Raw genomic sequence first — 20,374 nt, forward strand, 5'->3', positions numbered from 1 at the left:
GAGAGAGAGCGGCAGAGAGCTAGAGAAAGGAGGCGAAACTGCTCTGACGAGAAACGGGAGAGGGAGCAAGAAAGAAACAGAGAAAGGAGGCGCAATTTTACTGACGAGCAACGGGAGAAAGAGCAGGAAAGGGATAGAGAAAGGAGGCGCAATTTTACTGATGAGCAACGGGAGAGAGAACAGGAAAGGGACAGAGAAAGGAGGAAACATTTTACTGAGGAGCAACGCGAGAGAGAGCAAGAGAGAAACAGAGAAAGGAGGCAAAATTTTACTGACGAACAACGGGGAAAAGCGCAAGAAAGAGAAAGGGAAAGGCGGCAAAATTTCACTGAAGAGCAACTGGAGAATGAACGATAGAGAGCAAGAGAAAATAGACGCCTAATAAGCGACGAGCGGCGAAGAATGGAGCGAGTGACAGCAAGGGAAAACAGGCGGCGTATAAACGAAAACGAACGAGAAGGAGGAGAAGGTGAGCGAATTTTTGCAGAGGTTAGCTTTCTGTTATATGAATCGGGGATTTTACGAAAACAGAGGTAGCTTTTGTTTTGTTTGTTAATCAATAACCTCTTTGTAATTGCATCAGTTTTTTTGGACCAATCACCACACGTCATTTGTTGTCACGCAGTCTAGAGTTGATACCTTTTATCCTCCAAGTTCGTTGAAGAGAAACGATATGATTGAAATTTCACTTTAACAAGACAGTCGCGTCCAAGATAAAATTATAGAGTAACCTTATAATTCGTGCTCCTCGGTGTATTTTCGTTGTTTCTGGCGCGGAAAATAAGGTAATCTTAAATTGTAAAATGAAATTTTATCGAAAATTAGAACCATTGCCATGTGTCCGATGCATCGCTGAATGAATGATAACTCCTTATGTAAATTTTAGGCGACTCTGACCTCTCTGACAAGTTAAAATGAGTCAGTGTTAGAGGATTGTAAATTATACGGTCTGTGAAAGCGTTGTTATGTTTTCTGAAAAGAGAGCAGAGAGCACCTTGAATTTGAAGATTTTCAATGTCTGTTGAAAGAGCGTTTTAGTGCAGATTGTTCGAGCTTACCTCTATTTGTTTTATTCAAGGTAAACAGAATTTGAAGGATCTATTCTCCCTCTTTTAATTGAAATAACTTTTATTATTTTACTATAAATCTAGGCTTTTCCATTTTGTAGATACCTATCTTCGAGTGTTCAAGAATATATATGGAGATCTATGTAAATAAGGAGGGCAGCCAGGGTTAGAAATTATTTTTGAATGTTGAAAGGCCAAACAAATTTAAGCTCGGTCATGTCTAGTTACTAACCGGTCAAAATAAATTATTGCCTGCCAAACAAATTTTAGCTCGGTCATGTCTAGATACTAACCGGTCAAAATAAATTATTACCTGCCAAACAAATTTTAGCTCGGACCGGTCAAAAGACAGTAAAAACTCGTGGGTAAGAACCTGGATTTTCCCATTGCATTAACAGGTACGTTCTTACAAAAAAAAGTTATTGGCAAAAAATTTGTCTATTTCTCTAAAATGAAAAGGTTCTTATTTTCTGAAGGGACAAAAACATTGCAGCTTATGTCTCCCAAAGAGGTTCACCTGAATATTTTCCAGGTGTATAGAATTTTTTTTATAGATTTGAGAAAATAAAGATGTGTGTCAAATATTGGGCTAAACAGGTTCTTGTATAGAGGGGGCCTAATTATAACTGGCAAGTTTAGCCTAACAGGTTCCTAAAAACCAGGTTCTTAGTCACAGCTAGGTTTTTACTGTATTGAAGACATTATACTTTGCAGTAATAGCCAAATTAAGACAAAAAATTATTTGATCATAAATGCTCAAAAACTCCTTGTGTTGAGAGATGGGGAAATATTATAAACCAGTTTTGAGTGTGGTTATCAAGTTATTCATTCATTGGAGGGTACAGTGTAGTAAATAATATTTCCAGGAATATTGTCAAGCTCAGCTTGTTTGTTCTTAAAAACAATTCCCCATAAGAGTTAAACCAGAAATCACAACTTTTGGCTCAGTATTGTTCTGACATGTTTTCTTTGAACAATAGGTGTATGTAGGGGTGAGGGAAAATTCTTGCCCAACTAAAGATTTTATCTTATCTTCTTAGCCATGGAAGAACATGAAAGTCAGGTCCTCCAGGTTGAATGAAGCATGGAATGCTCTCTGCTTGGTGAACAAGAGCAAAGTCACTCAGCAGGTACTGATATAGTTCATGGTAGATGGTATTTATTATAGAATTGCATAATTGAGTAAAATCACGCATTCTGATTGGTTAACGAAGAGAGGTATTCAGTGTGGAATTGCGAGTTGAAAATGAGGCTAAGGGAGGTTTTTCGCATCTACGTAACAACTATCGTCAAATTGTAACACAACAACTGCAAAAAAGGTTTTCTACAATGTCATTTTAAAATGTTTTCAAAATCATTGTCACCTTTTGTATATCCTTTCTTAACATACTGTAATGTTGCCTGGTCCTCCACCTACTGTTCCAACCTAAACTGTATTTACCTTTTGCAAAAGCGTCTAGTGCGGCTCATAACAAAAGCTCACTATCTAGCAAATACCGCCCCTTTGTTTAGCCAGCTTAAAGTCCTTGACATATTTAGTATTAATTCATTTTCTGTCACTACTTTTATGTATTCTTATCACCATAATCTTTTGCCTAGTAGCTTTCGTGACTTGTTCTTAAGTAGTAATCAAGTCCATCAATACCAAAATTCGACTGGCCTCTCAGTATAGACCTCATTTTTGTAGATCAAATATAAAGCAATTCAGCATCCTTTACCGAGGACCTAAAATCTGGAATTCGTTGCCTGTTTCACTAATTAGCTCTCTTTCTATATTTGTTGTTAAAAAAAATTTAAAGAATTATCTCACTGATAGCCGATCTGTCGCTTAATTTTCTGATCTTGCTCACTCTGCACTCAGCCGTGAATTTAGTTCTCTAGGTAGTTGAAGGAAGCCTATTAATATAAGCTTCAAGCTTCATTAGACTTCCTTGTCACATTAATTTTATAATTTAATTAACACCTTTTGTTTATGTTGTATAAGGTTTTGTGAGTGACTAAATAAATAAATAGTTAAAAACAAACAAAAGCATTTTTTAAAGTGATCCGGAGGTTCTTCCTTGTTTTGAACTAAACTACAAATTCTTGGAGAGGTATAAAAAACCCCTTTCGCTAGCGACAATGAGAAAACAAGAAAATCCTGTGAACACAGCCCAGAAAATGGCAAGCCAAATTCAAACAAACAAAACGGAGAAGCGACAATGGAGGAAGTGCCAGGGTCAATTGTCACATATACAGAAGAAGAAATAAATACCTTCAAAGATCACATTGTCCCTGAAAACACGAAAAAGAGTACGCCACTTGCATTCATCCTGAATCGTGGTACTTAGAAAAGTACAAAACAGAGCTGAACTTGAACAGCATTTTTAAAACATTTCAAGGTACTTACCTTATATCAATCGCAACGTTAAACTTTCAGTGCTTTGCCTTGGACACTTCATTTCTTTCAGTTTTGCTACCGAAGAGGTAAAAGGTGTAAATTATTTTCCTTCGCGAGCAAATGACCAATTTGAAAAAGGATGTTATGGATAACCGGCTTGTAAATTCAGTGAAATACCTCTATTTATCCTTACAATTAGTGTGAAGCTTGTTCATGTGTAAAAAAAGTTTGAAAACAAATGTAAAAACAAGCACAAGGTACAGAAAAAGTTGTCAAAGGTTCAAACGTGTATGACTGACCTTGCTTCCTATTCGCTAATGCAATGACAGGTTTTGACATTTGACTTTGAAATGGCTTTCTGGGGCGCGTGGTCAGGATAAAAACAAACAATATTATTGGTGTTTTCTTTTTTTTTCTGATTTTTATTTGATTATGCGATTCAAGGAAAATCCATTACCTGACTCGTGAATTCCAAGTTAAATTGCACTTGAAAACCGATATCGGTTTTCGTGTGCAATTTAACGTTCAATTCCCTCGTCAGGTAATGAATTTTCCTATAAAACTTAATAATATATGTGGAAAAATTTCTTGAATCAGATTGGCTTAGAGCAGTGCAGTTTTTAGTAAACACAGTACAAAAACAAGGAAACATAATGCAAAAATAAGGAAATAAAGTGCAAATTTCTCAGAGAATGAAAACCTGTGATTGGCTAATAAACAATCAGTGTTCTCCAGAAGCGCGGGCAACTGGCAGTTTCACTGGGAACTCTTTTCCAAAGTGCCAGCTACTCTTATGAGTCAAAACATAAAAAAAAACTGTAACTTTTATCTTGAATTTTTCGTAAGTTCCATTTTTTTCCGCGAAGGATACAACGGCACCCGAAGTAAATCGTGTTAATTCATTTCTTAGAATACTAGAACATGCAATTTCATCGGGAAAAGAAGAAACAAACAAAAAAGCCACAAGAGCTTGTTTGAAAGTTTATCGAAAAACACATGAAAATACATGGAACTAAAGTGCCTTGAACAGCTACAAAAGAAGACAGGTGTTGTTTATTCATGGTTGTGAAGCCACTCGCTGAGGCACTTGCCGATAGATAGCTGCGGCTTGTTTATCCGACATGAAGAATATAAATCACAAGCAACCAGAATACAGGCTATGCAGCCATTCACTACAGCAATCGAGGCGTCAGTAAAGCTTCTTTTCTTGTTCAGCAAGAAAAACTGTGTAAAATCCTAGAATCTCGATGAGTTTTTAAAAGTGTTCATCTTTACAATGTTTTGATTTTTCATTCATCCAGTCCAGGCGAGTCGGTTCACGCGTTGACAGTTCTGATAGACATGTGACATGGGAATAGCGGAACTCCCTTGTCTTTTCTGGTTTGTTCTAACAAGATTCAAAGGGATTTTGTGGCGTTTTTAATAAAATAATTATTCCACTTGCGCTTGTTGGATGAGATGATTGTTGCCAACTCGGCGCTATGCGTCTCGTTGGCTATTTACCATCTCATATCCAACGTGCCCTCGTGGAATAATTGTTAATTATAAAATAACTAAGATAGTACGTGCATTCTGATCGGTTAAAAACCAATAGTTTATTGTGCCGGTAAAATCATAGAAAACTGAAACATGCTTTAAAGTTATTTTATAAAAGTAAAAGACCACATTTTCTAAAGGTTTGCTGGTGTGATAACCCACTTGGGATGTTGGGAGAAGACTGGAAAAGCTTGTAAACCACCAGCTTAACTTCTCAGATCTCTGTGCCTCATGCCCCCAAACCCGGGGCTTGAAATAACGGCCGGTCAACGGACAATGTCCGGTCAGAATCGAGCATTGTCCGAGCAAATCCGTGGATGACTGGACATGTTGTCCGGTCATTTGGGCTTTCAAAGAAAATTCAATTTTGAGACAATCATGATGGAAATTTATTCAGTCTTATCATGTTCCAAAAAAAGATATTAATTAGAGGGACTTTTGTTTGTGAAATTGATGACATTTCCTGTTGTCAGTCGCAACCGCAAATTGGCTACTGCTGTGCGTGTTGTAAAGTACTCAAGATTGCACGCCAAAACTACAACTTCTAATTTTTTGCACACTAGACTTGTTTTGAGTAACTAGAGTTGCTGTTGCTGAAAATGATACAGATCATGTAACTTGCAAAATGGAGCCTCTATTGCAACTAGTTAAGATGGATTAAATTTGTCCGGCCAAAAATGCCTATGTCCGAGCAAAATAACGTTTGACTGGACAATGTGTCCGGCGCCTGCCCAATAGTTATTTCAAGCCCTGCAAACCCCCCCTTAGATACGGTACTCTCACTTTACCAGCACTTGGTGTCAGGCAACAGTTACTTTACATTGGGAGCTGGCTACTCTAAAACTTCTGGAGAACACTGAACAATAGAAATATATAAGAACCAATCAGCCTCAGGTGTCACAATCTGCTTGCTTATCTTCTTAGCCATGGAAGAACATGAAAGTCAGGTCCTCCAGGTTGAATGTAGCATGGAATGCTCTCTGCTTGGTGAACAAGAGCAAAGTCAATCAGCAGGTACTGATATAGTTCATGGTAGATGGTATTTATTATAAAACTTAATAATATACATGGAAAAATTTCTTGAATGAGATTGGCTTAGAGCAGTGCAGTTTTTAGTAAACAGAGTAAAAAACAAGGAAACATAATGCAAAAATAAGGAAATAAAGTGCAAATTTCTCAGAGAATGAAAACCTGTGAACAATCAGTGTTCTCCAGAAGCGCAGGCGACTGGTGGTTTCGCTGGCTACTCTTATGACTCAAAACAGTAAAAAAAACTGTCTGTACCTTTTATCTTGAATTTTTCAGAAGGTCCTAAAAGAAACAAAAACAATAACTTGTCGTACAAAAAGCTCTTTGGTGTATGACAATTTGCCTTTTGCTAATGGTATTATCGATATATTTACTGAATGATTTTTGATGAGACATTGCCAGATAATATTTTTAATCATAAAATAACTAAGACAGTACATGCATTCTGATTGGCTAAAAACCAATAGTTTATTGAGCTGGTAATCTCATAGTAAACTGAAACATGCTTTAAAGTTATTTTATAAAAGTAAAAGACCACATTTTCTATGGATTTACCAGCATGATAACTCACTTGGTTCTTGGGAGAACTCTGGAAAAGCTTGTAAATCACGAGCAAAACTTCTCAGATATCTGGGCTTAATGCCCCCAAACCCCTCCCTTAGATACAGTTATCTCACTTTATCAGTGCTTGGTGTCAGGCACCAGTTTCTTTGCTTTGGGAGCTGGCTACTCTAAAACTTCTGGATAACACTGAACAATAGAATTATATAAGAACCAATCAGCCTCAGGTGTCACAATCTGCTTGCCCAGCTTATTTAGATTATATCTTATCTTCTTAGCCATAGAAGAACATGAAAGTGAAGTCCTCCAACTTGAATGTAGCATGGAAAGCTCTCTGCCAGGTGAACAAGAGCAAAGTCATTCAGCAGGTACTGATATACCGGTAGTTGTTTATGGTAGATGGTATTTTATTATGAAAGTTAATAATATACATGAAAAAATTTCTCTTTGAATTTGATTGGCTTAGAGCAGTGTACTTTTTAGTAAACACAATGCAAAAACAAGGAAACATAATGCAAAAAGAAAGAAATATAATGCAAATTTATCAGAGAATGAAAAACAGTGATTGGGCTAATAAACAATAGAAATTTATCAGAACTAATTAAGTGCCACAATTTGCTGGTGGGAAGCATGTATACTTTTAAAACTTCCCCGTTTTTGGTGTAATTAATTATGCTCTGTTGTCTTACCTAAGTAATCTTTCCTTTTTCTTGTAACACTTTTTTTTCTCAATATTTTATTTTATGAATTTACCTGATTATTTTTATTTATTTATTCATTGTGGGTTGTTTTTTTTTTTCATTTTTGTAACCAAGATTTTGAAATTAATAAAGGTGTGGGTGGGCGTGTGTGTGTAACAAATAAGAATGTTAAAACTTTCATATATATTTTTTTTACATGGACTTAAAAGAGCAGCTATATAATCAGTGATTTTGTTACCTCTGCATTCTATCTATGTTCCTGACGCATAAAAATCGCCAAAGACATAAAATAATTCATGGATATATCGATCTGAACGTGTGTATTTGTAGAAATATCCCATACGTGTAATTTCTGTGGCAGTTATGGTTGTTGTTTAGTGATGCATATTTGTTTTAGCCTTTGTTGACGTCTGCTTTAAAATAGAAGAACTATATTTTAATTTCAGTATACTATAATACAGAGTTTTGGAGTGTGTCTTCAGATTAACTGTCTGCGGCTGGTACATAAAGGCCCAGACATTTGCCATTTTGGACTCATTTTTTTTAACTGGGACTCATTGGTTCTGGACTGGGACTCATGATTTCTCACAAGATGAGTCCCAGAATTCATCATATTTATTTGTAACAAAAACACTGTATAATTCATTGATTAGACCTTTTGTCGTGTAATTCAAGTGTTGTTGTTGTGGTAAACATGACAAGTCATCATGTCTGTACTTAATTCTCCATGACTGGATTGTAGGATTTTTGTTCTGTTTGTATTTGATCGTACATTATTATTATGGGAAAACTTACCTTAGGGTTGTATTACTTTGACTAGAACAAAGTTAAAATACATTGAATTCTCATAGAGATAATTATTTTTTGGATTATAATAATGAGTTCATTGGTTGGGTCACTCCCATTATATTTGATGACTGATTTATGAAATATCAGCACTTAGAAAATGTTTGTCAAGGTTGTTGTATTATCCGAAGTTTCAAAAGTAGAAATATTGTGTATTTTCTATTTGAAATCAGGTTTTGAGAACACTTCCACAGATACAGCTTTATAATAGTAATTCTTGTACAGTTATACAAGCATGCAGTACTAGGGTGTGAAGAAAAGGAGGTCAGTTTTGTGCTTGTCCTTCGGGAAGGCTGTAGCTTGCATCTGTTAGCCCAAGAATCACAACTCTATTATCCCTCAGGCAAGATAACAAATAGAATCCACTAGCCCCATAGCTTATATGAATTGTGTAGTTGGTTAATACAAATAATTCATTTACTAGGAGAAGATTTGGAACGACACACTCCTGCAGTAGAAAATGGCCCAATTGAGGGAGCAAGCAACGTGCAGGAAACACAGCATCCTCTTCCAGAAGTAAATAGTAGTAGCCACTTAGAAGATGACCGCCTTATTGCTAGAGCAAGGGCAGTTGGTGTGGACTATGAGTTTGCAAAGCCTGGTGAAGTGGAAACGGAGGATGATAGGAGAAAAAGACAGCGGCGAAACCAAAGAAGAATATCAGAACAAGAGAAAAGGTTGCGTGAAGCTGTTGGAGATCTACCGCCTCCTCCACCTGCAGGGTCAAGTCAGCAAGAAGATAATGCATACAGTGCTATTCGTGCATTTGAGGTGGAGCAGATGACTTATGCATTCTTTTTTTGTGAGGTCTGCAAGGAAAGGCGACTGGAGTGCAAGGGCACGAGAAACATGTGTACTCGCTGCAGAAGAGATAAGAAGGTACCAAAAGTTTGGTCTGGTGAGAATAACATGGATCCAATGGCTGTTCCTGAGATTTTGTCTAACATGTCAGATGCTGAACAGATGCTGATAGCCAGGCTAGCACCTACTGTGCATGTACACCTACTGAAGCATGGAGGTATTGCCTCAAAGGGACATTGCATTGCTTTCCCACAGGCTGTGCAAGAACCAGCCACTATTCTTCCACGCCTACCAGCAGAGGTGGATATCATACGCGTGAGAAGACAAGGAAAAGAGGATACCCATAAGGACTTCAGGGTTAGAAGACACCGTGTTGAAGGAGCCCTTCGTTGGCTCAAGGACAACAATCCTGCTTATGGTGATGTTGTTATTGATGGCGCTCGCATAGAGAATTTACCAGAAGATGGTGAGTTGCCAAATTTGAGGACTGTTGAGTTCTCTGAAACAGAACGCATTGATGACCAAGGCCCTGCACCACAACAATTGGATGTTGGGGAAACAGACAGCACTGATGACTCAACAGTATCTGGAATTATTCTTCCTGAGCCTGGAGTGAATGTGCAAGCACAAGTAGAAGCAGCCATAAATGAAGTTGTTTCTGAACCTCCGGAAGGTGAAGCTGTAGAAGCACAAGGAAATGTGCAACGACCAGTGATCCCTTGGCCGACCACGGGCACAACACCAGCATCAGAGTTTACCACTCCCTACTTTTTTACAATGGCATTTCCTTGCTTGTTTCCCTATGGAAAGGGTGATTTCCACATAAACCGTCCGATGACGTGTCCCACACTGCATAACTGGGCAGAGCACCTGCTGTGGTACCAAGACGGAAGGTTTGCGAGGCATAAAGTCTGGAAGTTTGTTGTCCACAATATGATCATGAGGAAGCGTGCCCTGGAGCAGAGCCGGTTCTTTGTTGATCAGCAACTTGGTGACCCACACATAACTGTTGCAGACCTGCAAGAGCGACTTGCGAGAGGTGACACTTTTACCGACAAGTTGTTGTATTTTGGCGCAAATCTGCGTGGTACAGCTCAGTACTGGCACCAGAGACGCAGAGAGCTTCGTGCCCTTGTGGAGTTCATGGTCAATGAGAAGCGTGGGTTGCCTTCATTTTTCATGACTGGAAGCTGTGCCGAGTTTTACTTTCCTCCTCTTAGAAGGCTACTGGAAGAGTACATCTTGCAGACCAAAGGCGAAGAAGTCAACCTTGCTGAAGATAGCAATGCCCGCTTCAAGGCAGTACAAGAAAATACTCATGTAGTAGTGAGTTACTTTGACCTGCGTACCCAGGCATACCATGAGAAGGTACTAAAGCCGGTATTTGGTGTCTCTGATTATTGGTACCGCTATGAGTTTGCCAAGTCCCGCGGTCAAATTCATTGGCACCAACTCAGCTGGAGGGAAGACAGGCAACCACATCAGCTATTGCATGAAGCTCGTGAAGATGGTTGCGAAGAGGAAGAGTATGCAGCTAGACTTAGTCAGTGGGCAGATGAAACCTTTGCCATGACAGCATTACATCCAGCTGGCAATGAGGAAGAAGGGCAGCCAAGAAAAAACCTCTGGCCACCACCTGAGGGAACGGCTGAGCCCATATCAGATGATAGGGATCCCTTAGTTAAGATGCTAATGCAGATCGCTGCAACACAAGATGCAATACTGGAGGATCATTTGCTTTTAGTAAACAGGGTTGGACTCCACAGTTGCTCTGATTACTGCTTGAGAACTCCTCGCCATCCGGAGCAAGGACTGCAGCCGAGAGAACGTGTATGTCGGATGGAGTTTGGAAGCGAGTTCCACCCAGGGAAAAAAGTGCACAGTAATCCCGAAATTGTGGAAGATCATAATGGAGCTCCCCGCCTGGAGATGCCTCGTGACCATCCACGTGTGGTTCAGCATTCTCGTTATCAGTTACAATCATGGAGAGCAAATGGGGATGTAAGCTTGATTCTTTCCAATTCCCCTCCAGACAATCCTAGCACTGATGATATCATAGCCATAATCGACTATGTGTGTGGATATGCTTGCAAAGATAGCGAACCCACTGGTGCAACTTCTGATCTCTTTAAGGACATGGTAAATGCTGTTGATGCAGCTGATGCAGACCAAGTGACAGGTAAGTCAATGTGTGCTAAGATGCTGATAAAGACCGTCGGAAGACGAGACATCAGTGGACCGGAGGCATCCTTTGAGCTGAGTGGCCTAGCACTTTGGCGATGTAGCCGTCCATTTACCTATTTGTCAATGTCGGGGTCAAGGAGACTTGAACGTGATGGTGAAACTGCAACTCGCAGCACCCCACTGGATAAGTACCTTGCACGACCAAGAGATGAGCAATGTTCTTGGTACCACTTTGCATCGAGGAACGGTAATGTCCCTGTTGTAAGTGGTGGTTCTACACACGCAACATGGCCACTGAATGAGGACTACTGTAGGACTATGCTCCTGCTACACTGGCCAAGCTCGTTTGACATCCAAGAAGTGAAGGGGGATGCTGAATCTTGGATTGATCGCTTTAAGGACTTTTTTGCAAGTGATGACTGTCCAACATTTGTAAAGGCCCAAGTTGCTAAGGCACGGCGTTTTGCAGACCACCCACAAGAACCAGTATTTGAAGAGGATGAGGAAGATGATGCTGTCGAAGCAGAAGAACAACCAGACTGGGTGGGTGTATATGCAGGGCAGAACCAAATATATGAGGGTGTAGAGAGGGACTTTGATTATGATGATGGTGGGGAGGACTATGACTGGAGCAGTACCCGTATCATTCTTCCTGAAGGAGAAGACCCAACAAAATGGCTTCGAGAAAGTATTAAAGCAGATGATGAACAGCAGACAGAAAGTGCAGACCTTGATTTACCTCAGGTGTGTCCATTATCTCTAAATGAAAATCAGAAAGCCATAGTGAGTCTAGTTTTGCTTGCCCTGTACAACTTTGTTGAAAACACTGAATATTACCATCCTCTGCGGCTTGTTGTCTCTGGAACTGCTGGTACAGGAAAGTCGTATGTCATCAAGTGTCTCCAGAGGTTAGTGCAGCAAGTTTTTGAAGACAATGATGCAATACAGGTGATAACTCCAACGGGGAATGCTGCCTATCTTGTTCACGGCAGTACAGCTCACAGTTTTCTTGGAGTACCAACAGGTGGAAGGTCTGGCAATGAGTTGACTGTACCTACAGGTCCCTTACTAGAGAAAATTCAGAAAAAGTGCGAAAATCTGAAAGTCCTGGTTGGTGATGAGCGATCAATGTTTGGACGTACAACAATGGGCTGGATGGAACAGCATGCACGTTATGCAGTGAACAAAGGAGCCAATGCAGATGAGTTATGGGGAGGGATTCCTGTGGCAGTGTTTATGGGAGATGATGTTCAGCTTCCTCCTGTGTGTGACACCCCCGTGTACACCTCAGATTGTCGTAGTGCACCATCTAACCACGGTCGCTTGGTTTGGACAATGTTTGATAGTGCTGTTGAGCTTACTCAGATTATACGGCAGAATGAATCTGAACAACAGCTGAGAGACGTGCTGATGTCACTAAGAAATTATACGACAACACCCCAGCAAATCCACTGGCTACAACAGTTTCAATGGCACAATCTCCGCATGTCGCATGGCCCAGAACTCCTTGCTAGGATGGATGAGCAAGGACTGTATGTATTTCCTACGCACCGTCTTGAATGGCAGCGTAATAAAACAAAGCTGCTTGAGTGTAACAGACAGCCAAACCACCCAGTGGCAAAGATCAAGGCAGTTGACAATGGCGGACATGCAGTAAAGGCCGACAGTAATAAGGCGGGAGGATTGTTACCTCTACTGTATCTTTGCCGTGACAGCAAAGTCATGCTGGTGGTTAACTTAAAGGCTGATTGGGGTTTGTACAATGGGGCAGTAGGCACAGTCGTAGATATTGTGTACAAAGATGGCCGCAGACCTACTGATGATCCTGCTCCTCTACCTGATGTGGTTCTGGTGAGGTTTCCAGGATACAGGGGGCCACCGTACATTAATGAAGATCTGACAGTTTTGCCAATTGTACCGGTAAGTCGTTCCACTGAATGCGCATGCCGATGCAAGCGTCTGCAGGTTCCATTGCGACTGGCATGGGGAACAACAATCCACAAATGCCAAGGGATGACTGTGGGCACCGGAGAAGCATTCAGGTATGTAGTGGTTCACCCTGGGGACCATGGCTTTGAAGCCAGAAACCCAGGAGCTCTATTTGTGGCATTGTCAAGAGCAAAATCGGCAGGTGGGGAAGGAAGAGATCCTGATTTTGCTTTTCATGAGGATGTTCTGATAAACAATGACAGATTCAGACCTGTGGACACTCCAACTACAAGAGCTAGAGCAGTGGAGATTGAGAGACTGCATGTCTTAGCAACTCAGAGTCGACAGAGAAGGGTGTTAGCCCCAGCATATAGGGAGGAAACATTTCTCAGACTCGTAGAGTGGGCTCAATCACAAAGTCATCATTGAGACAATGCTGAATTAGTTGGATCATAAGTGTCTGATCTATGTGTTTTTCAAATACTCCATCTGGCTAACTCGTAATTACCCTGACAATAGCCAATGATGTGGTGATGTTTCATTTCAAATGAAGGGCTGACGCCTGTTTTGCTGTAATCGGTCTAGGTGACTGAGGACCTTAGTGGTCATGCATAACAATAAAAGGACCGTTATGCTGTAATTGGTCTAGGTGACCGAAGACCTTAGTGGTCATGCATAACAAATGAAACGGCTGTTGTGCTGTAATCGGTCTAGGTGACCGAGGACCTGAGTGGTCATGCATAACAAATTAGTGAAGGACCGTTATGCTGTAATCGGTCTAGGTGACTGAGGACCTTAGTGGTCATGCATAACAAATGAAGCGACTGTTGTGCTGTAATCGGTCTAGGTGACTGAGGACCGTAGTGGTCATGCATAACAGATGAAAGGAATGTTATGCTGTAATTGGTCTAGCTGACCGAGGACCTTACTGGTCATGCATAACAGATGAAAGGACTGTTATGCTGTAATCGGTCTAGGTGACTGAGGACCTTAGTGGTCATGCATAACAAGTGAAACATCATTATATCTTGTGGTCATGGACGACTAATAGCTTTGTTACTCTGTTTTCAGCCTGTGTGACAGAAAAGATGAAGCAGTTATTTGGTGTGGCCTTCTCTATTTAAAGAGCTAACTTAAACTGTATGGAGTACGTGTTTGTCAGGCTGTACCATGGTAACTGTATTAAGAAACAGCCCAGTTGAAGAACAGCCAAGGAGTTTTAAAAGGTACTGCTGTCATCTTTTTTTCTTAGCCCGGCGACACGAGTGAAGGTGGTCCCTTCATGATACCCCCGCCCTTTTGAGCGGCTAATACGGGGCGAGATCTTGTAAAGATCTTCAAAAATGCCTCGGGGGACCGGGAACCCTCTTGTTTGTCCAGCGACCTGTCTTCTTTAAGAGTAGGATGACAAGACAAATAAATATAGTAAGTAAGATAGGGGGACATTTGAGAACAACTAAACTAAATGAACTACAATAGTATAAAAACCTGCAAGAACCTGCACTTTCCCAAATTAGTGAATATGGGAATCAGCTAAAATAAAAGCTTTTAGGTTGTTTTTACGTTGTAGCTAATGCCAAAATTTTGTTTACTTGAATCCAGTCTATTCCTTTTTCTCTCCAACAACAATGATATATTAAGAAACATTGTTATTATAGCTGGAAATTTCTTTACAACCATGTGCACACTCATTGGTTATTTCAATGTCACCTGACATCTAACAATGAAACTTTTTGGTGCCAATATTCTCTAAGCAGGCAACATCGCAAAAATCATTCACATCAGAGGGTAACAGTGCACTATTACCCGTGAATGACCAACAACTGACATTCCAGGGAGGTTAAGTTTGTTTTCCAAGAATCTAAATATTTCCCAGCACCATTCTCATTAGTTACTTCGAGGTCACATGACATCTAACTGTTTCCCACCACAATCTCTGAGGAATTGCCAGGCTAATTGACCAGCTGCTGTGGAAATTGGAGAATGACTATATGAATGGTTAGGTACGTTAGGTACAGTGCCAAAGTTGCATTGATAACTGTGGTGATCTTCCCTGAATTTATTTCTTCATTCTGCATTTCCAGTATATGAAATTAATGTATTTATTATACCATATATATACCTGGTTTTTTGAAAACCGGGCTACTAAAAAATGTCAGTCTCTCACACTGATTGTTAATTTGATGGCCCTTGTTACTTGAAAAGTAAAATCTCACCTCAAAAAGAAATTATTGAATACATGAGCTTCCATTTGATAGAATCATCTGTCTTGAAAGTAACAAAAGTGAAGTTTTCCTCATTAATCTGGAAAATAAGGCATTTTAAGAAGCAATTTTTAGTGTCGGTGTCACCGATTGCAAAGCCAATTCCCCAGTTCACCCCATATTTAATTGAAGCTGGTCTCCCAAAAACAATCTAAGCCAACACTGCTCAACAATACCAAGTCCTAAAACCAGCAGTTCAACTGCTTGCTGACTAGGAACATTATCAACAGGGTGGGTCATTGCTTGCATGCAAACAGCACAAACAAACTGCATAAGAGTGCAAAAACACATCAAACTTTACAACAACCCCACTCCCCTGGAATTTAACCAGGCTACCCCAAATGCATACCAGACGATAGCCCCGTGTCTGTGCAACAACATGACACCCAGCCAGACACAACCCCCCCTTAATTTGAGGGAGACATTGAGCTTTGAAAGACAGGGGTAAGCCCAGCTACAAAAACCCAGCGAATCTGCACTCTAGCACAAAGCATAGTCTTTACAACAACCCCACCCCCCTGGAATTTAACCAGGCTACCCCAAATGCATACCAGATGATAGCCCTGTGTCTGTGCAACAACATGACACCCAGCCAGACACAACCCTCCCTTAATTTGAGGGAGACATTGAGCTTTGAAAGACAGGGGTAAGCCCAGCTACAAAAACCCAGCGAATCTGCACTCTAGCACAAAGCATAGTCTTTACAACAACCCCACCCCCCTGGAATTTAACCAGGCTACCCCAAATGCATACCAGATGATAGCCCTGTGTCTGTGCAACAACATGACACGCAGCCAGACACAACCCTCCCTTAATTTGAGGGAGACATTGAGCTTTGAAAGACAGGGGTAAGCCCAGCTACAAAAACCCAGCGAATCTGCACTCTAGCACAAAGCATAGTCTTTACAACAACCCCACCCCCCTGGAATTTAACCAGGCTACCCCAAATGCATACCAGATGATAGCCCTGTGTCTGTGCAACAACATGACACCCAGCCAGACACAACCCTCCCTTAATTTGAGGGAGACATTGAGCTTTGAAAGACAGGGGTAAGCCCAGCTACAAAAACCCAGCGAATCTGCACTCTAGCACAAAGCATAGTCTTTACAACAACCCCACCCCCCTGGAATTTAACCAGGCTACCCCAAATGCATACCAGATGATAGCCCTGTGTCTGTGCAACAACATGACACCCAGCCAGACACAACCCTCCCTTAATTTGAGGGAGACATTGAGCTTTGAAAGACAGGGGTAAGCCCAGCTACAAAAACCCAGCGAATCTGCACTCTAGCACAAAGCATAGTCTTTACAACAACCCCACCCCCCTGGAATTTAACCAGGCTACCCCAAATGCATACCAGATGATAGCCCTGTGTCTGTGCAACAACATGACACCCAGCCAGACACAACCCCTCCTTAATTTGAGGGAGACATTGAGCTTTGAAAGACAGGGGTAAGCCCAGCTACAAAAACCCAGCGAATCTGCACTCTAGCACAAAGCATAGTCTTTACAACCATCCGAGCAAGAACAAACCAGTGCAAAAGTTAATTGCAAAAAAAGTAGTCGACTGCTGTGAGAAAAGAAGATCATTAGTTCTTTAGGTTAACATTGATTATAGTTTCACTAGTGTGCAGTTTGTGCTATGATTTTAAATTAGTTGGATAAAGTCGATGTACATAGGACTGTATGAGACTTTAAATAAAGCATTGTCTTGTCTTGTCTTGTCTTACAACAACCCCACCCCGCTGGAATTTAACCAGGCTACCCCAAATGTGTAGTTCTAGAATATATTCATACTCCCTTTATAGAAGGGTTTGGAAATTGTTGGCGGGTTGGGGTTCTCATAAAGGCCACAAAATTTAAGTAAATGTATGAAGCTTGACTGTAATTTCCAGAGAGGTTGGGGGGGAGGTCTAAGAAATAATCCTTTTCGTGGGGGAAGTATGGAAAATTTTCGGAACCACACAATGGATACCAGATGATAGCTCTGTTTTGGCAAAGTTTGATAATGAAAGATTTTTTAAAAGATAACGTCTTTATTATCAAATGCAAAAATATTATTAATCATTATTTTACAGTATATGTTTCATTTGTATTTGATAATGGTGATATGTCTCCGAATTTCACGGTTTAATAGAGTTCTGTAAAGGTTGCTGTACTTTAATGGACTCATTGTTGGGTTTTGGGCCATATGAAGAAAAATTATCACTATACACTTATCTAGTGCGCAATAAAGTTACATTACCTTGGCCGATGAATCGTCTTTTTAGAATAACTGGTATATTGACACCTTCTGCATTGTAAAGCTGACTTGATGGTACATGTCAGTTACATAAACAATAAAATATAAAATATGACAGTAAGCGTTTGTGAATTCAAATGTTATTGGACCAATCAATTTCAAGTATTTGGTAAGAAAGACAAGTTGTTTACAAATTTTTTGGATTGGTTTTGTTATCGTACAGCAAGAAAAGTTTGTTTCTATAAAACCTGAAGTCTTAAGGTACGAAGCTCTTTGAAAGGGCTTGAGCTTATGTGTTTTTCTATGCCAGGATTTTCCTTTTTAAGAGTAATTAAACAGTAATAAGAAAATCTATAACTGTAAGTCCTAAATAATCATGACCTCCTGGCAAAAGAGAATGAAATTGTATTTTCTCTGTATGGTGTTAAAAGCGACACAGTTTGTTTTCTATAAACAAGGTCAGTAAACAAGTGTTATGTTCTTTGAGTAAGCAAGATCACCAAACAGTCCTATTATTGGTTTTAATGCACCTGACATCACGGCGGCCATGTTGGATGATAAAAACAAATGCATTTCTGTCCTCTGGGAACTCAACTGTATTTTCATTTTTATGTATTGAATTGTTTTCAAGCCTGGTCGCCTTGTCACGTGGTTACAATCCAAGAATATTAAAAACCTTATTTATGATTATGCGTTCATGTTTCATGATGTTTTGACTCTTCATGCAATACTGAACTTCGTAAAGTAGGAAATTGCTGCATTCACAATAAATGTAAGGTGTTGTCAGAACAGTACGGAAATCTTGCCCCAGTGTCAATATCTTCAAAGTTTATATTCCCTACCTGAATCCAGAAATCCAGAAAAGAATTAATAGCCTTCTTTTATAAAACGCGGACTTAGGTCACATTGATTCCTTTCAATCGATAGCCTGGATTCAACTTTTCAAGTTCATTTGTTTCTGGCTCCTGTGGTCTCGGGTTCTCATCCCGTTATAAAAGAATCAAAGGCTGAGAAGAGATCCGAAGTGTTTTGATACACGGATGGTGTTTGCAGGCAAATTTTCAAAATAGTTGTATATTTTTTTCACACCCGCGGCAAATGTAGCCACCCTGCTTGGAAATGCGGGCTCATATTCCAGTTGCAATGAAGGTCATGTGACAAAGTATCAAAATTTATGCATAATCATGTGCAAATCTACGCATAAATTATCATAACATATTTCAAGTCACATGGCGTTTGAAAAGCAAAAACATATCATCAATACATTGAGCTAAAGGGGTCTATTGAAATGTCTGTATGTCTCATATATTTTTCTTTTTAATGAAATAATAAAAGTCTGAAAAACAAATACAAATATTTTGAAAACTTGCCTGCAAACACCAGATCGACATTCAGTGAAGTAGCGAGATTGACACATTCCACAAATAGAATTGCAGCTTTTATAAGCATTCCCACACTCTGCCACACTTCTATACTTTCTCTAATTTTACCCTGTGGGAAAATAGCTCTTACATCCTTATCCAGTTGCCACAACGTTATTCAACATGTCCTACGCGAATGTTAGACGGGTGATGCTGCGGCACAAAAGAGCGGCAAAATGTCCTCTTTTGTCAAAATTTTTAAATCAATGTGTCACTACAGAGGAAGGAAACTTTGTTTCCACATCGGAGCTTTTTTCCGCCTATGAAACGGCAGTTTCAATTTGGACCGACGACGATAGTGTTCACGGCCAAACAAAGTTCCTAATGAAGAGAAGTGCTTTTAATCGAGTAAGTTCAAAAGTTGAAAAAGAAAACATCTCAAGGCATTGAAGGTGAAATGATCTAAAATCGTTTATTTTTATGTTAACAGCAACTAAAAAAGGAAATTTCCACCTTTTCATTCTCAAACAATGGAAATGTCACGTACGGCGTACAAAACAACACCAGAGGATACTTCAATATTAAACTCCACCGCGCCCGTCGTATGCTTGGCCATGAATTTGGAGGTGAACAGATGTTAAGAAACATCTCCGTATTCATGGCCAGGCATCCTCCACCAGTTCCTCCAATCGAGGTGAGTGTTTACTTGAGGCTCTTTCGTTCCTTTCCTGTTGAATATCTTTTCTTCTGGTTTAATGAAATGTTACTAGCTGATCAGTATTCGCACTTTTCTTGCACAGGTGCACGACGTTCCAAGTGACCCGCGGGGCGCGGGAAAATGCGCCTTCGCCAAAAAAGACGTGGAAAGAGGACAGGTGGTGGCAGAGTACACGGGGGAGCTTATATCGATGACTGAGGCAACGAAACGCGAGGCGGAGTACGCAAGAGTAGGAAAGACATGTACCCTCATGGTCATAGATCACCGCGGCCAAAGTATCGCCTAAGTTACTGGCTTAAGCGCATTTTTGCAAATACTTTTACTACCTCCAAGACGACGTTATATAAACACGTGTAACCGTTGTTTTGACTTGACTTGTCGCCTTTGGATTTCTTTGAACTATCTTTCTGTTTCAACTTACTCGCGAGAACCAACAGTTACCCAGTATGTTATGAATATATGTGGGATATTCTTAATGTTTGTGTTAAGTTGTACACACTAAAACGTTATTTATTATTTACTTTCAGAATTGATCCTTACTATGGTGATATTCATGCCGAACTAAACTTGGCGGCAACTATCAACCATTCAAGGCAAAACGCAAATTTAAAGCCCTATGTTGATGATACATCATCGCGAGCAAGAGTGTTTTTCGTTGCTTTGCATGATATTCCACAATCTGTGGAATTCCTCTGGAATTACGGCGACGCAGATTGGGAATATCATACAAACAGTCAAACTCTTCCACCCTAG

At 40.2% G+C, this 20,374-nt stretch overlaps 2 protein-coding genes across 2 annotated transcripts in view; both read left to right on the forward strand.

The window, feature by feature from the left end:
• The first annotated feature begins 651 nt into the window (after nt 1-651).
• LOC140949654 (uncharacterized) overlaps nt 652-20,374 on the forward strand; it is a 460,765-nt gene continuing 441,042 nt past the window's right edge. Inside the window, exons 1-4 of the mRNA XM_073398805.1 lie at nt 652-785; nt 2,108-2,197; nt 5,908-5,997; nt 6,852-6,941. Coding sequence (XP_073254906.1) covers nt 2,152-2,197; nt 5,908-5,997; nt 6,852-6,941 — 226 coding nt within the window. The 5' untranslated portion in view covers nt 652-785; nt 2,108-2,151. The remainder of the gene's footprint in view (nt 786-2,107; nt 2,198-5,907; nt 5,998-6,851; nt 6,942-20,374) is intronic.
• Nucleotides 8,518-13,463, forward strand: LOC140950771 (uncharacterized). The gene has a single exon (XM_073400001.1). The coding sequence runs from the start codon at nt 8,901-8,903 to the stop codon at nt 13,461-13,463; it is 4,563 nt and encodes a 1,520-aa protein (XP_073256102.1). The 5' UTR covers nt 8,518-8,900.

This window comes from Porites lutea, chromosome 10 (assembly GCF_958299795.1).
Source record: "Porites lutea chromosome 10, jaPorLute2.1, whole genome shotgun sequence".
NCBI lineage: Eukaryota > Metazoa > Cnidaria > Anthozoa > Scleractinia > Poritidae > Porites > Porites lutea.